Source organism: Salmo trutta, chromosome 12 (assembly GCF_901001165.1).
Source record: "Salmo trutta chromosome 12, fSalTru1.1, whole genome shotgun sequence".
NCBI lineage: Eukaryota > Metazoa > Chordata > Actinopteri > Salmoniformes > Salmonidae > Salmo > Salmo trutta.
Window position 1 is genome coordinate 76,283,448 of NC_042968.1, and position 13,815 is coordinate 76,297,262.

General features: G+C 43.9%; 1 protein-coding gene across 1 annotated transcript; it reads right to left on the reverse strand.

Moving 5' to 3' along the window:
* Positions 1-3,306: 3,306 nt before the first annotated feature.
* On the reverse strand, positions 3,307-13,393 carry LOC115204192 (inositol polyphosphate 5-phosphatase K). Its single transcript, XM_029769567.1, has 13 exons — positions 12,630-13,393; positions 10,462-11,064; positions 9,861-9,968; positions 9,570-9,678; positions 9,079-9,195; positions 8,439-8,614; positions 7,868-7,979; positions 7,467-7,576; positions 7,141-7,351; positions 6,728-6,865; positions 4,851-4,916; positions 4,605-4,709; positions 3,307-4,489 (listed from the first exon to the last, which is right to left on the reverse strand). Exons 2-13 carry the CDS (start codon positions 11,058-11,060, stop codon positions 4,019-4,021), a joined length of 2,322 nt encoding a protein of 773 aa, XP_029625427.1. The 5' UTR covers positions 11,061-11,064; positions 12,630-13,393; the 3' UTR covers positions 3,307-4,018.
* Between the last annotated feature and the right edge of the window lie 422 nt (positions 13,394-13,815).

Sequence of the window (13,815 nt, forward strand, 5' to 3'; positions counted from 1 at the left end):
TCGGATTGGGCCTATTGAGGACAGTTCTGGGAGATTCGGGATGGCATTGACATTGGAGAGGTTCAATTCTTATCATATGTGAAGGCCCAGTAAGTTGATGGCATTTCTTATCAATGATTGTGTTGGTTCATTGTAGTGAACACCTACCGGCCTTATGCGCTTGTAATCATGTGTGGTTGCATCCTACCCATACACCATAATGTCACCAAGTCAACATCTATGGGATCTCCAGGACAGACAGCCAGGATGGTAGACATGGGTTTCTGGAAAAAGTGATGTGTTAGCTCAACCTGAACAGCATAGGAGTGCACCAGAATATCCCAATGCGCATCACAATTTAGTGAGCCAGCGGAAGGTCATGTTGGTAGTCGTATTGGACTAGCCATGAAACAAAGTTCATTTCTAAATGATAGCGAGGTGACTGAAGAGCCCAATAGCAGAGGCACAAGTTATACCACAGTGAGTGCAAGACGTAGAGTTAGGGAGAGGGTGTCAAGAGTCCAGAGTTGGATTCTCTTTCTTTTCGTTGGACCCTCTGAGTTGCCTCATTGATCCTTAATGACTACTTAGTGTTGCCATGTCAAGCAGTCTGCTGCCTTATCTATATCCAGACAAATGTAATGATGGCAGGTATATTGGAATCCCAACAAAGTTGAATTGCACAAAAATAGTGTTGAGTACAGGTCATAAGAACAGTACACAAATCTGAAAGATGTACATGTGATTTAACCACAATTTAATGGTATTGTGGCAGCCGTGTTGGATTTTGGATGCCATATTGGATTTAGAGATAAATTTAGGTGGGCCTCCTAATGTAATTGCAAGAGTAGGGGCTGAACAAACAAAATCCACAGAGGAAACTGTTTTTTTTGTGTCTGACCCAACTTGTTTGTCTTAGAGCCGATTAGATTACAATAGCCACAACATCAAAAAACATATGTAACTGTATGTATTCTTGTCAGACAGGACCATACCGCACTGAATGAGAGCACATTTGACTTGGAAAGTTGTCTATTAATCAGCTACCAAAAAGTAAAGCTTACATTCATCATAAATATTCATAGTTGATATTTCTGCCTATTGTATCTCTGTGTCTACAGGACTGTAATTCCAAGATGCATTAAGATATCCTGACGATGTTTGTTTGTCTATGTAGTGCAGACAACTGACTACTTGTATTTCAAAGTCTAGCAACATCAGAGCTTCAGTATTGAGTTACATGAGCTAATGTGGCCGACCCCACCTCCAGCCAGGAATTATTCAGCACTTCTTGAGTTCAAGGGGTGTTTCTTCAGAGCAGATTACAATAGCCACAACATAAAAAAAGAAACATGTAAACTGTAGTGTCACTGGCCTACACACAATACCCCATAATGTCAAAGTGTAATTCAGTTTTTAGAAATTCTTTCAAGTTAATAAAAAATGAAAAGCTGAAATGTCTTGAGTCAATAAGTATTCAACCCCTTTGTTATGGCAAGCCTAAATAAGTTCAGGAGTACACATTTGCTTAACAAGTCACATAATAAATTGCATGGACTCATTCTGTGTGCAATAAAAGTGTTTAACATTATTTTTAAATCACTACCTCATCTCTGTACCCCACACATGCAAGTATCTGTAAGGTCCCTCAGTCAAGCAGTGAATTTCAAACACAGATTCAACCACAAAGACCAGGGAGGTTTTCCAGTGCCTCGCAAAGAAGGGCAACTATTGTTAGATAGGTAAAAATAAAAAGCTAGGCATTTAATATCCCTTTGAGCATGGTGTTATTAATTACACTTTGGGTGGTTTATTAATACACCCAGTCACTACAAAGATGCAGGCGTCCTTCCTAGCTCAGTTGCAGGAGAGGAAGGAAACCGCTCAGGGATTTCACCATGAAGCCAATGGTGACTTTAAAACAGTTACAGAGTTTATTGGCTGTGATAGGAGAAAACTGAGGATGGATCAACAACATTCTAGTTACTCCAACATTCTAATACTAACCTAAATGACAGAGTGAAAAGAAGCATGCATTCTGTTTGCAATAAGGCACTAAAGTAAAAATTTGACAAAGAAAGGAACTTTATGTCCTGAATACAAAGCGTTATGTTTAGGGCAAATACAACACAACACATCACTGAGTACCACTCTTCATATTTTCAAGCATGGTGGTGACTGCGTCATGTTATGGGTGTGCTTGTCATTGGTATGGACTAGGGAGTTTTTTAGGATAATGCAGAAATGGAATAAAGCTAAGCACAAGCAAAATCCTAGACAAAAACCTGGTTTAGTCTGCTTCACAACACACAAATTCAGCTTTCAGCAGGACAATTACCTGAAACACAAGGCCAAATTAAAACTAGAGTTGACAACCAAGATGACATTGGATGTTCCTGAGTGGCCAAGTTAGAGTTTTGACTTAAATTGACTTGAAGAATTGTAAAAATAATAATGTGCAAATATTGTACAATCCAGGTGTGCAAAGCTTAGTCTTACCCAGAAAGACTCAAAGCTGTAATCGCTGCCAATGGTGTGATATTTCTGTATATCTATATTTTTTTTGTAATTGAAAAAAATTCTAAAAATATGTTTTTACTTTCAATTAATCGACGTCACCGGCTTTCTAGCCACCGCCGATTCACTTTTCATTTTCCATTTGTTTTGTCTTAGTCTTACACACCTGGTTTCACTCACCCAATTACCTGTTTATTATTTAACCCTCTGTTCCCCATGTTTGTTTGTGAGTGATTGTTTATTGTATTTTCGGTCCGTTATGGTGTGCTCATGTTGTTACTTTGTACATTTGTCATTTTGAGTAAAAGTACGTTGATACTCATATTTGCTGTCCTGCGCCTGACTCTCTACACCAGCTACACACAGGACCCGTACACTATACTTCCAAAATGCTTCAAGATATCCTTATGATGTTTGTGTATGTAGGGCAGACAACAGACTATGCGTATTCCACATTTTATCAATATTAGAGCTTGCAATATTGGGTTCCGTGAACTTATGCAGCCGATCCCCTCTCCAGCCCGGCATTATTCGGCACTTTTGGAGTTTAGGGTGTGTGTCATATTTTCTATCAGTTGAACTGGTTTTGCAGTAAAATATTTTTACACACCCATCCATTTCATAAATGGGAGACAAGAGATGTGAAAAAACATGGCTATGTTTTGTTCTACCTTGGGTAGGGGTATCTCAAAAAACGAAAGCCCTGTTTGAGGATTGGCCATTAGCCTATGTGGACTCTTTACACTTTATAATTACGAGCTATCCCATTGAATGTTCTGTGCATGATATCAAAAATCAAAAGTATTTTTCTCAGGATTATCATTTTATTTTCCGCACACAACCAATATGTCCACAACCAAAACAAACCACCAAATCATTAGAATCCTTATCACTCTGAAAATAAGACAGGAATGTTTTTTTTCTCTCAGACATGTACAATTCTACACACATACACAAGATGGGGAGACTCAGAAACAAACCAGTTGGAGTGGTTTAATATCAGTTGGTGCTTAGGGGCATGGAAAGATGGATATCATACCACACCAAGTGATCCAGCCCATATGGGTAGGGCATATAGACATCCTTTACACTTACCATAACAACAGCAGTACTGTACATTGCAGATTTACTCTTGCTTTGGCTTTACATTTATTGTGTACATAGAGTATTGATATGAGTCTGTAAAAGCACTTCTTGGGGTAAGACTTAGACTGTTATCGATTTGGACTAGCTCCTGACTCCAAAGTACACACAGTGTATGTATGGGATGAAGTCACTGATAAGTAGATTAAGAAACAGAGACAACTGGTTCACTACCACGTGGAATGTTGCAAACTACAAGTCATACAATGCACTGCTTTTATGAGCGCAGTGACAGTGTGGGGTCAGATCAGCATCAGAATAATGGACCATATCAGCCCTAGATTCTATCATCATATAGTCTTTACTGGCCTCATTTCAACAGTCTTATCTTAATGTCTGTGCACATTCATGACCCCATAGAGATTGTTGCTTGGGCTTCTCATAAACTTGTCTCTCCAGTCTTGCCTGGTGACCTGCCCCCTGTGGGGGTGACCTGAGTTGGCCTGTGTTCCCCCAGGATGGCAGCGATCAGAGCCTCTGGGGCTGAGACCCCACCCCCGGGGGACACAGGGCTGCGGGGCGTGAGTGGGCTGATGGGCGACGGCAGGGTGTCCTGGGGGGAGACCAGGCGCTCCTTCTTAGCTGCAGAGCAGGGCGAGCGGCTGCTTGGTAGCCCCTCTAGGGGACGAGGGTGCAAGCTGAGGCCCTGCAGGGAGGGCATGGGGGTGTTGGAGTGAGCAGGACTGCGGCTGCGGCGGTGACGATGGTGGTGTTTGCTTTTTCCAGGGCTTGGGCTGCGGGAGCTAGCAGGGGCCAGCAGGACCAGTGTGCTGTCATCCTCTGAGCTGACGTCAGAACTGTCTGAGCGGCATACTGGTGGGGCTGTCGGGCTGTGCACAGGAACATGGATCTATGGGAGATGGAGGAGGGTTGTTGAAGAGGGTAGAGGAAAGGGTGGGAAGCAATTGCTTTATTCTCTGTTCATTAAACAACACAGGAAGGAAAACTGCAGGAAGGGTCCTGACCTGAAAGGGCAATGTCACTCCGATAATAGTATTCATGTTGTTGCTGTAGAAACCCAAAATGTATTCCCCTGCATCCCTGGGTAAATCCTCCTCTGTAAATGTCACCTGAGGAGAGAAAAGGAAAAAGAGAGTGAAGAACAAAACAGAGAAAATGGAAAGATAGCAAGTGGGTGTGTGTAATGTTATTATCTCAATGGATCTCTGAGGTTGGTTGTGAGAGCATGTTTGTCAGGCTTTGTATCATACCTGTGAACCATGATCTGCCTTGGCCCACACATATGCTACATAGTCCTTGTGATGTTTGAACCCAACCTGTGAAGAAAAACCACAGATATCAATTGACCCCATATTGACAAAGTGGAAACATGTTTTTAGAAATGTTAGAAAAGTATTGAAACTTAAATACACAAATATCTAATTTCCATAAGTATTCACACCCCTGAGTCAATACTTTGTAGAAGCACCTTTGACAGTGATTACAGCTGGGAGTCTTTCTGTATAAGTCTTTAAGAGCTTTCCACATCTGGATTGTGCAACATTTGGCCATTATTCTTTTCAAAATGTTTCAAGCTCTGTCAAATTGGTTGTTGATCATTGCTTGACAACTGTTTTCAGGTCATAGATTTTCAAGTAGATTTAAGTCAAAACTGTAACTCAGCCACTCAGGAACATTCACAGTCTTCTTGGTAAGCAACTCCAGTGTAGATCTGGCCTGTTTTAGGTTATTGTCCTGCTGAAAGGTGAATTCATCTCCCAGCGTCTGGTGGAGGGCAGACTGAACAAGGTTTTCGCCTGTGATTAGCTCCATTACGTTTCTTTTTTATCCTGAAAAACGACCCAGTCCTTAACTATTACAAGCATACCCATAACATGATACAGTTACCACTATGCTTGAAAATATAGAGAGTGGTACTCAGTAATGTGTTGTATTGGATTTGCCCCAAACATAACACTTTGCATTCAGGACAAAACGTTAATAGCTTTACCAAATGGATGTATGTTTTCGAATATTTTTATTCTGTACAGGCTTTCTTCTTTTAACCCTGTCAATTATGTTAGTATTGTGGAGTAACTACAATGTTGTTGATCCACCCTCAGTTTTCTCCTCTCCCAGCCATTAAACTCTGTAACTGTTTTAAAGTCACCATTGGCCTCATGGTGAAATCCCTGAGCGGTTTCCTTCCTCTCCGACAACTGAGTTAGGAAGGACGCCTGCATCTTTGTAGTGACTGGGTGTATTGATACACCATCCAAAGTATAATTAATAACTTCACCATGCTCAAAGGGATATTCAATGTCTGCTTTTTACATTTTTTTACTCAACTACCAATAGTTGCCCTTCTTTATGAAGCATTGGAAAATGTCCATGGTCTTTGTGGTTGAATCTGTGTTCGAAATTCACTGTTTGACTAAGGGACCTTACAGATAATTGTATGTGTGGGGTACAGAGATTGTATGTGTGGGGTACAGAGATGAGGTAGATTTAAAAATGATGTTATTGTTATTATTGCACACAGAGTACTCATGTGAGTCCATGCAACTTATTATGTGACTTGTGCAGCCCCTTTTTACTCCTGAACTTATTTAGACTTACCATAACAAAGGCGTTGAATACTTATTTGGCACGTAACCGAAAGGATGCCGGATAAAATCCCCGAGCTGACGAGATAAAAATCTGTCATTCTATCCCTGAGCAAAGCAGTTCACCCACTGTTCCTCGGGTGCCGAAGACATGGATGTTGATTAAGGCAGCCCCCCCGCACCTCTCTGATTCAGAGGGGTTGGGCTAAATGCAGGGAGACACATTTCAGTTGAAGGCATTCAGTTGTACAACTGACTAGGTATCCCCCTTTCTCTTACTGACTCAAGACACTTCAGCTTTTCATTTTTTTATTAATTTGTAAAAATGTCTAAAAACACAATTCCATTTTGGCATTATGGGGTATATTGTGGAAGCCAGTGATAAAAAAATCTACATTTTATCAACCAAAAAATTCAGGCTATAACACCAACATTTTTTGTTAAAGTAAAGGGGTGTGAATACTTTCTGAAGGCACTGTACTGTAGGTATGTGTGAGAGCAAATATGAACTCTCACTGGTTTAAAGTTGAAGTCACAGTTACCTTGTATATTGCAACCCAGTCCCATGAGCTGCGCTGGAAGCTGGACCTCACAGTGAATCTGACTGTAGCGTCAGAAACTTTAGTCCACTCCTTCTCATACTCTAATGTTACAAGAGGAAGGTCCACTTTGAATGGGAACTGGGGGATAAAGTATGATAGTGAAAACAGACAGAGACAGATGGAAAGAAAGATAATTTCAGAGGCTGATTCTAATGATGTGAGGTCATACTAGTGTTATAATGTGACAGTAACTGTGAAGGTTTTTCACCATTTACATTTACATTTAAGTCATTTAGCAGACGCTCTTATCCAGAGCGACTTACAAATTGGTGCATTCACCTATATCTGGATAAACATCAAACAGTGTGACTGCTGGGGTGAGAGTTCAGGGGTCACAGGGAGGTTGGACTTACATGTAATGAGAAGACAGCAGAGACCGGTTTGTGGTCGCTGCAGGTGTAGCCCATGTGACTGCGGTAGGAGTGTTGCACCACCTTGGTTGCCCCACCCAGCCACGAGGTTAGGCCACGCTGCAGAGCGGCATTGTGGGTAGGAACAGGGGAGCCTGTACAACGCAGACGCCACAAGATACGGTCTGTCCATGCTGGCTTTCGCTTCTTACTGCTGTGAGAGGTACAGAGAGATAATAGTGGGAAATAGAGGTCAGTGAATCAGTTAATGGAGGAGGGAGCATCACATCAATCACAAACCGTATATTTCTCTACACAGAATCACATACCTGGTGTCGTATCTGTGTGTCCCCACGTCAAACTTATATGTGGGGGGGAATTTGAGAGGCCCTTCCAGGAAGCCATCTAAGATGGACTCACTGTTTTTGGCTATGTTGAGCTGCAAAACAAATAAGAGAGAAAAGAGAGAGAGATGGAAATAGAGACAGAGAGAAAGGGAGAGAGAGAAAAAATATATATACCAATGTAGCTCATCAAAGTAGCTCGTTTGACTTGATGTAGCCACTGAGTGAATAAATATGATTGGGTGCAGGTTCATTTTTGTGGTGCTATAGCTCCCTCTGTTGGTAATGAAGCAACAGTCTTTGTTTCCAAAGATAATCATGACTTCCACAAAATTCCATTTGGACATTTATTTATGTCAAATAAGTAGATTCTACAGCTTTCTCACCTGGTCTCGCTCCCACAGCAAAGGGAGCTTATTGCTGTCAATGGCACTCTTCACCACATGAATGTCATAGTCTTCGATGCGGAAGTTAAGATCCCCAAACCAGAACACCACACTGGGAGAAGAACAAATAACCATTTCATCGACCACCCAATGAGCCAACGACTGATCATCAGACCACATAATTAGGAGTATTTTGTGACCATATGACCAGGGAAAAACTCCCAAAGGTCAAATAGGGGGTTCTTATGTTTGTTCTGTTTCACACATGTACATGTGTGGTGAAATGGAATTGTGTTTTTTGCATATCCCAACTACCTCAGAGAGGAGTCACGGCATGGTATCAGCCATTAATGACAGCAACCCGGGAGAAATTAGGGTTAAGTGCCTTTCTCAATGACAGAGCGACAGTTTTGTTTTACTTAGTCGGTTCAGGGATTCGAACTAGCAAACTTTTGGTTACTGGTCCAAGGATCTAACCACTAGGCCACCTGTCGCCCGGTGGACAGGTGGGGAAAACTCCTGGCCCTACACATACTGTTTACATCAGCCCTCCCCCATCCAAATGACCCACTCGTGGTCCAGCACACCCGAGGCGGTCGCGCCATCAAACTGCTGTTGCTGCAGGATGCTCTCAAAGTCCTCCATGCGCTGCTCCAGGTTCCGCATGTGAGCCGGCAGGTGACAGTTCAGGAAACACACCGGGTGGCCGAACATCGTCATCCTCGCACTTACACCCCCTTTATTACCCTGGGGGCGGGGAAGAGAGCGATACAGAGAGAGTATGAAAATGTCACACACATTGATGGATTAAACATGGATGCTCTCCAGGTCTCTGTAATCAAACATCCACTGTGATAAGCATGAAAGGACAGATGGCATGGTATCAGAGAACCAGACAGCCTGACAGTCCTGCTGCACTGACCTCAGAGAAAAGGAGACTGCACCAGCAGCCAGTAGTCATGCTGACATCAACATGCACAGGAAGGTCACACACACACACACACACACACACACACACACACACACACACACACACACACACACACACACACACACACACACACACACACACACACACACACACTCTCTCTCCCTGGCATATTAACATATTTAATACAATCTAAAAGCTATTTGTGTACAAGGGATTCTGGACTGTACATTTACTGACAAGCTCGTTTTTTAGAGCAGGGGTTGCCATGGGTGACACTCACCCAGTAGCCCCCGAGGCCTGTGCGTGTTTTCTCTGTCTGCACCCCCCTCAGGAATGGAAGATGGCAGAATTTAGAGAACACCAGCAACAGCACCCCCTGCATACGCTGGGACGCCACCTATAGTGATTAAGGAAGATGTGAAGAGAAGGGTAGAGAGAGACAGAGAGAGAGAGAGAGAGAAAGAGAGAGATGAAGACAGATAAAGAGACAGAGAGAGAGAGAGAGAGAGAGAGATGAAGAGAGATAAAGAGACAGAGAGAGAGAGAGAGAGAGATGAAGAGAGATAAAGAGACGGAGCAAGAGAGAGATAAAGAGTGAGATAGAGAGATAAAGAGAGAGAAGAAAAAAGAAATAATCTTACATTAAGAAGATAGACCATTAGATAAGATGTTTGACATTATACTCTGTCTGTCACGACTGTCGTGAGAAACTGTCCCTATAGAGATTGAGACAGTGACTGGCACATCATAGCGAGCTAACTCCTTACTGACCAGCACATATCCAAAGCGACTGAGTGTGTCCATGCAGAGCTCACTCCACTGGTCGTGGAAGAGAGCGTCCTTCAGCCGCTTGTTGATCATCGAGTTCATTTCCTGAAGCCTGAGTGAGGAAGAAGAGAGGAAGAACAACTCATAACTCAGTGGGAGCAGAAGAGCAATGAGAAAATGTTTGGATGGATAGATGAGGTAGTAGAGGAGAGATCAGAACAGTGATAGAGATATGATGGAGGAGACATTCAAGGCTGTCTCCCTGGCACCGTTGTGATTGGAGCAGAAGCTCACCCAATGATAAACATGTCTGTGCTCCCATCGCCAGCATGCGGCCCAAACAGAGATGTGACATCATCAGGGGGAACAGCAGAGCCCACATTCCATGTGACAATGTGCACCCTATTAGAGGACAACACAGGTGGGCATGCACATCCTACATTATCAGTAGTTATGCAAACACATACATTACTTTCCCGTTACAGTGATTTGCAATCATAACTGTGTAGTCACAATGTAATTATTATGTAATAATGTATAGCTCAATGTTAAGTGTTGAACCCATACTGTACAGTGACCAGTGGGGGTTCTGGGACCTCTGTCAAGGAAATGTACAGCCTGCATCCATTCTGTCCACTTCAGACAGCTCTTACTGAGATGTATGACATTTGATTCATGTGACAAACTCAAATCAACCCATCATGCTGCAAATGGCTTCTATCACTGAGGCTGGGTTCTGCCTAGCTGGTCTGCCAAGGAGGGAAAGAGAAAACTATCTCCATGGAGACAACATGTTACTATATTTAGTCAGGGAGTACAAACTTTAGAACAAATGTCATACAGTGGGCATGCTACTAAAATAGTACTTGGCATCATCAGTCGTGATCTGTCTCACCTGAAACCGTGATCCGTTTCTCCTTCAGTCTGTGGCTGATTCTCCATGGCGCCCAGAGGGGAGCTGGTCCTCTGGGACTGTGGACTGGAGCCTGGTTTGGGGCTGAGGCTGGATGGTGGGGTGAGGCAGGGCTGAGGCAGGTTAGGCTGGGGGATGAGGTAAGGCTGGCCGGTGTAAGGCTGAGTGCTGTGAGGACTCTGAGGACTGCGGGACAACAGGGAAGACTCTGTGGGGGACTGGGACAGGGAGATGGAGCTGTGTGGTCCAGGAATGCGGTTTGGAATAAAGGCCTTATCCTTCATATCAGCCTCTGAATCTCTGGAGGAATTTAGTGCAATAGGTCTGGGACGGCTGAAATAGACTGGAACTGCAGGACTGGACCCAGGTTGTACATGCTCCAGCCTCACCTGGTCTGGCATCTGACGTACACCTGAGGCCAGTCCTGGGAGTTTCCCAGACCCTCCAGTGGGACTGGGGATAGAGGTGTCCTGAGCTGTTGGTCGCCGGGGTAGAGCAGGTCCTGGAAAAGTATTCCTCCCAGGTTGTCCAGAGGGTCTGGCTGGATCTGTGCTGCTTTGTTTATGCTGCATTTGATCCATCAACCTGGTTAGTAACCACAAATCATGGTGAAGGGATGGGAGAGCGATTGTGAGATAGAGAGAGGAATGTGCAGTCTGCTGGGCTGGGTGTGGAATAGAGGAGGCTGGTGGGAAAAGCTATAAGAGGACAGGTTCATTGTAATGGCTGGAATGGAATCAATGGAATGGTACCAAACACATCATACACATGGAAACAATGTGTTTAACTCTGTTCCATTGATTCCATTCCAGCCATTACAATGAGCCTGTCCTCCTATAGCACCTCCCACCAGACTCCTCTGGTGTGTAACTGATACCAATGTAGAATGAGAAGATGAGTGACCTGTGTTTGTTTGTCCTTCACAACCCCCTCCCTCGTCCTCCCTCTGGTCACAGACCATCTCTCCATCTATCACAGAGCCCTGTGGCCCGACAGGAGGGGGGGATTGGCATGGAGCCAGAAGCGGGTGGGGGGAGCTGGCTCACATTGAGTACCTGTCCACCTCCTGCCCCCTAGTCCTCAGACACCACTGCTGACATCATCACCATACTGAGCCACAGGCAAGCTGGTGGGTACCAACTTTCTACCCCATCCTGGTCTACTTTCCTGTTGCTTAGCAACATATTTAAGTCCCCCAACCCCCTTTCTACCCCATTCCCTCCTTGTGTCTTCCCTTTCAACTACTGTATGTTTTGGAGATGGAGGGGGGAAGATTGGCTTTCTGTGCATGAAACCAATATATCATGCTCCTCTGCTTCAGGTAGAACTCGCTAGGTCTCTCTAATACACTCTAACACACACACTTTCTGTGGCAGCGAGAGTGTGTGTTTAGAGATGCAACACTAACCCACTGCAGCAGCAGATATAGAGGGACACAGCGCACAACACAAATGTCAACAGACGAGCCACATAGTGGTCTACATAGTCCCCCTCTCTATGCGAAGTAGCCTATAGGGGGTACTCAATTGTGGTCTCAATGTACTGTTGAGAGTTAGAATAGTAGAATACACAAGGTGCAAGTTCGAAATTTGGTTGTGCATCCGCATTTTTCCTCTTGTTTTGTCAGCCACTGACAGTCACAACCAAATCTCGCTTAGGGCCCCCAAAATGCTAGAGCTGGCCCTGACCCCCTTCATTTATTTATGACATTCAGAGTGGCTCTGAAAATTGAAGGGCACATGTGACCACTTGCTTGTGCAAGGGTAGCCTAAACATAATAGATTGTGGTTGTGGTCATTGAAGGTGTGTCAATACATCAATGTATTGGAAAGTGAAAAGCCACCACAAATGTTGTTGATCATGGCTATTTCAGCAGAGGTGGAGTCAAATAGGTGGATGAATAGTGTAATGGCCTGGAGATTCTGTTCTACCCATCTGTCACACATCAAAGTTTATAACAGATCTATAACATCACTTAATACAGCTCTCCTCAGCCATGCACCGCCCTGCTGGGGCACACTGACATCGTTTAACTATAGAAAATAAAAAAACAAGAATGTATGATCATCAATCAACATACAATAATAATCACATAGCCAATAGACAGATGGCTGCTGTACGGTTGTGCACACTCCGACAAAATACATTACCTTTTATCTCAAAGGTGGACAAGGAATCGGTCTCAAACTGTCGCAAGGCAGGGCATGGTAAAATAGACTTATCCAATTGAATCGGTCCAGGATTTTGACAGAAACATCTACGCTTTCTTTCAATCCTCAAAAAGACAGGACTTTACGGTATACGGTTTTCTTCGACGCGTCTGAAATATATACTACGCCTAGGGGAATGACAAATAGATACCGTGGAGAGACAAGTACATACGGTGGAGAATGACAGCAGTCAGTGACGCTTGCGCGAGCTGTCAAAGGTAATAAACCTGACGCCGGTCCCGGTACGCGAGTTTAGTGTCATAAAACGTGAAAAGACAGTAACCTAGTGCCTTATTTCCAGTAAACATATCCTTGAGATGTGTGTTTAGCTCATTTAAATAAATAGGCTACTAGAAGAGCATCTGTACGCGTGATGCAGACTGCCCAGTTAACGGGACAGCTGCCTGCGCCTCGATCCTGCTTACCTGCTGCCTGACCGGTGCAACTGTTTTCCTAGAGAGGAACCCACATCACTCACACAGCGCCCTGATAATATCTGATTGAGAATAGAGTCAGACCGTAATAAATGTACCCAAGAAATCGCAACCTCCAAATTCAGCAGGCGTTGTGACTAGGTTTCTATAAATGAACTGCGCAGAATGAAAATGTCAGGCTGGTAGGCTATCTTAACGTGCACAGCCGTGTAGCCTATAGCCTAGTTGTTATCCTACAGGACACTGCGCAAGAGCGCCCGGAGTTGGGGCCCCGCGTGACCACTATGCCTGAGCGCATTTAAATGATGTTATCTCTGCTGTCAGAGTTATCTTACTTGTGAAATTATTGCTTTAACCGTTATGTGAACTATGATTGTCCGTTGAAAGCGTAAAATGTAGGGAAAGATGCCCGCACCTGCTGTCTCTAAGTCTGAATGCTTGGTTATGAAAAGCCAACTGACGTTTACTCATAAGGTGCTGACCTGTTGCCCCTCTACAACCACTGTGATTATTATTATTAATATTATCTATGAACGTTTGAACATATTGGCCATGTTCTGTTATAATATCCACCAGCACAGCCAGAAGAGGACTGGCCACTCCTCAGAGCCTGGTTCCTCTCTAGGTTTCTTCCTAGGTTCCTGCCTTTCTAGGGAGTTTTCCTAGCCACCTTGCTTCTACATCTGCATTGC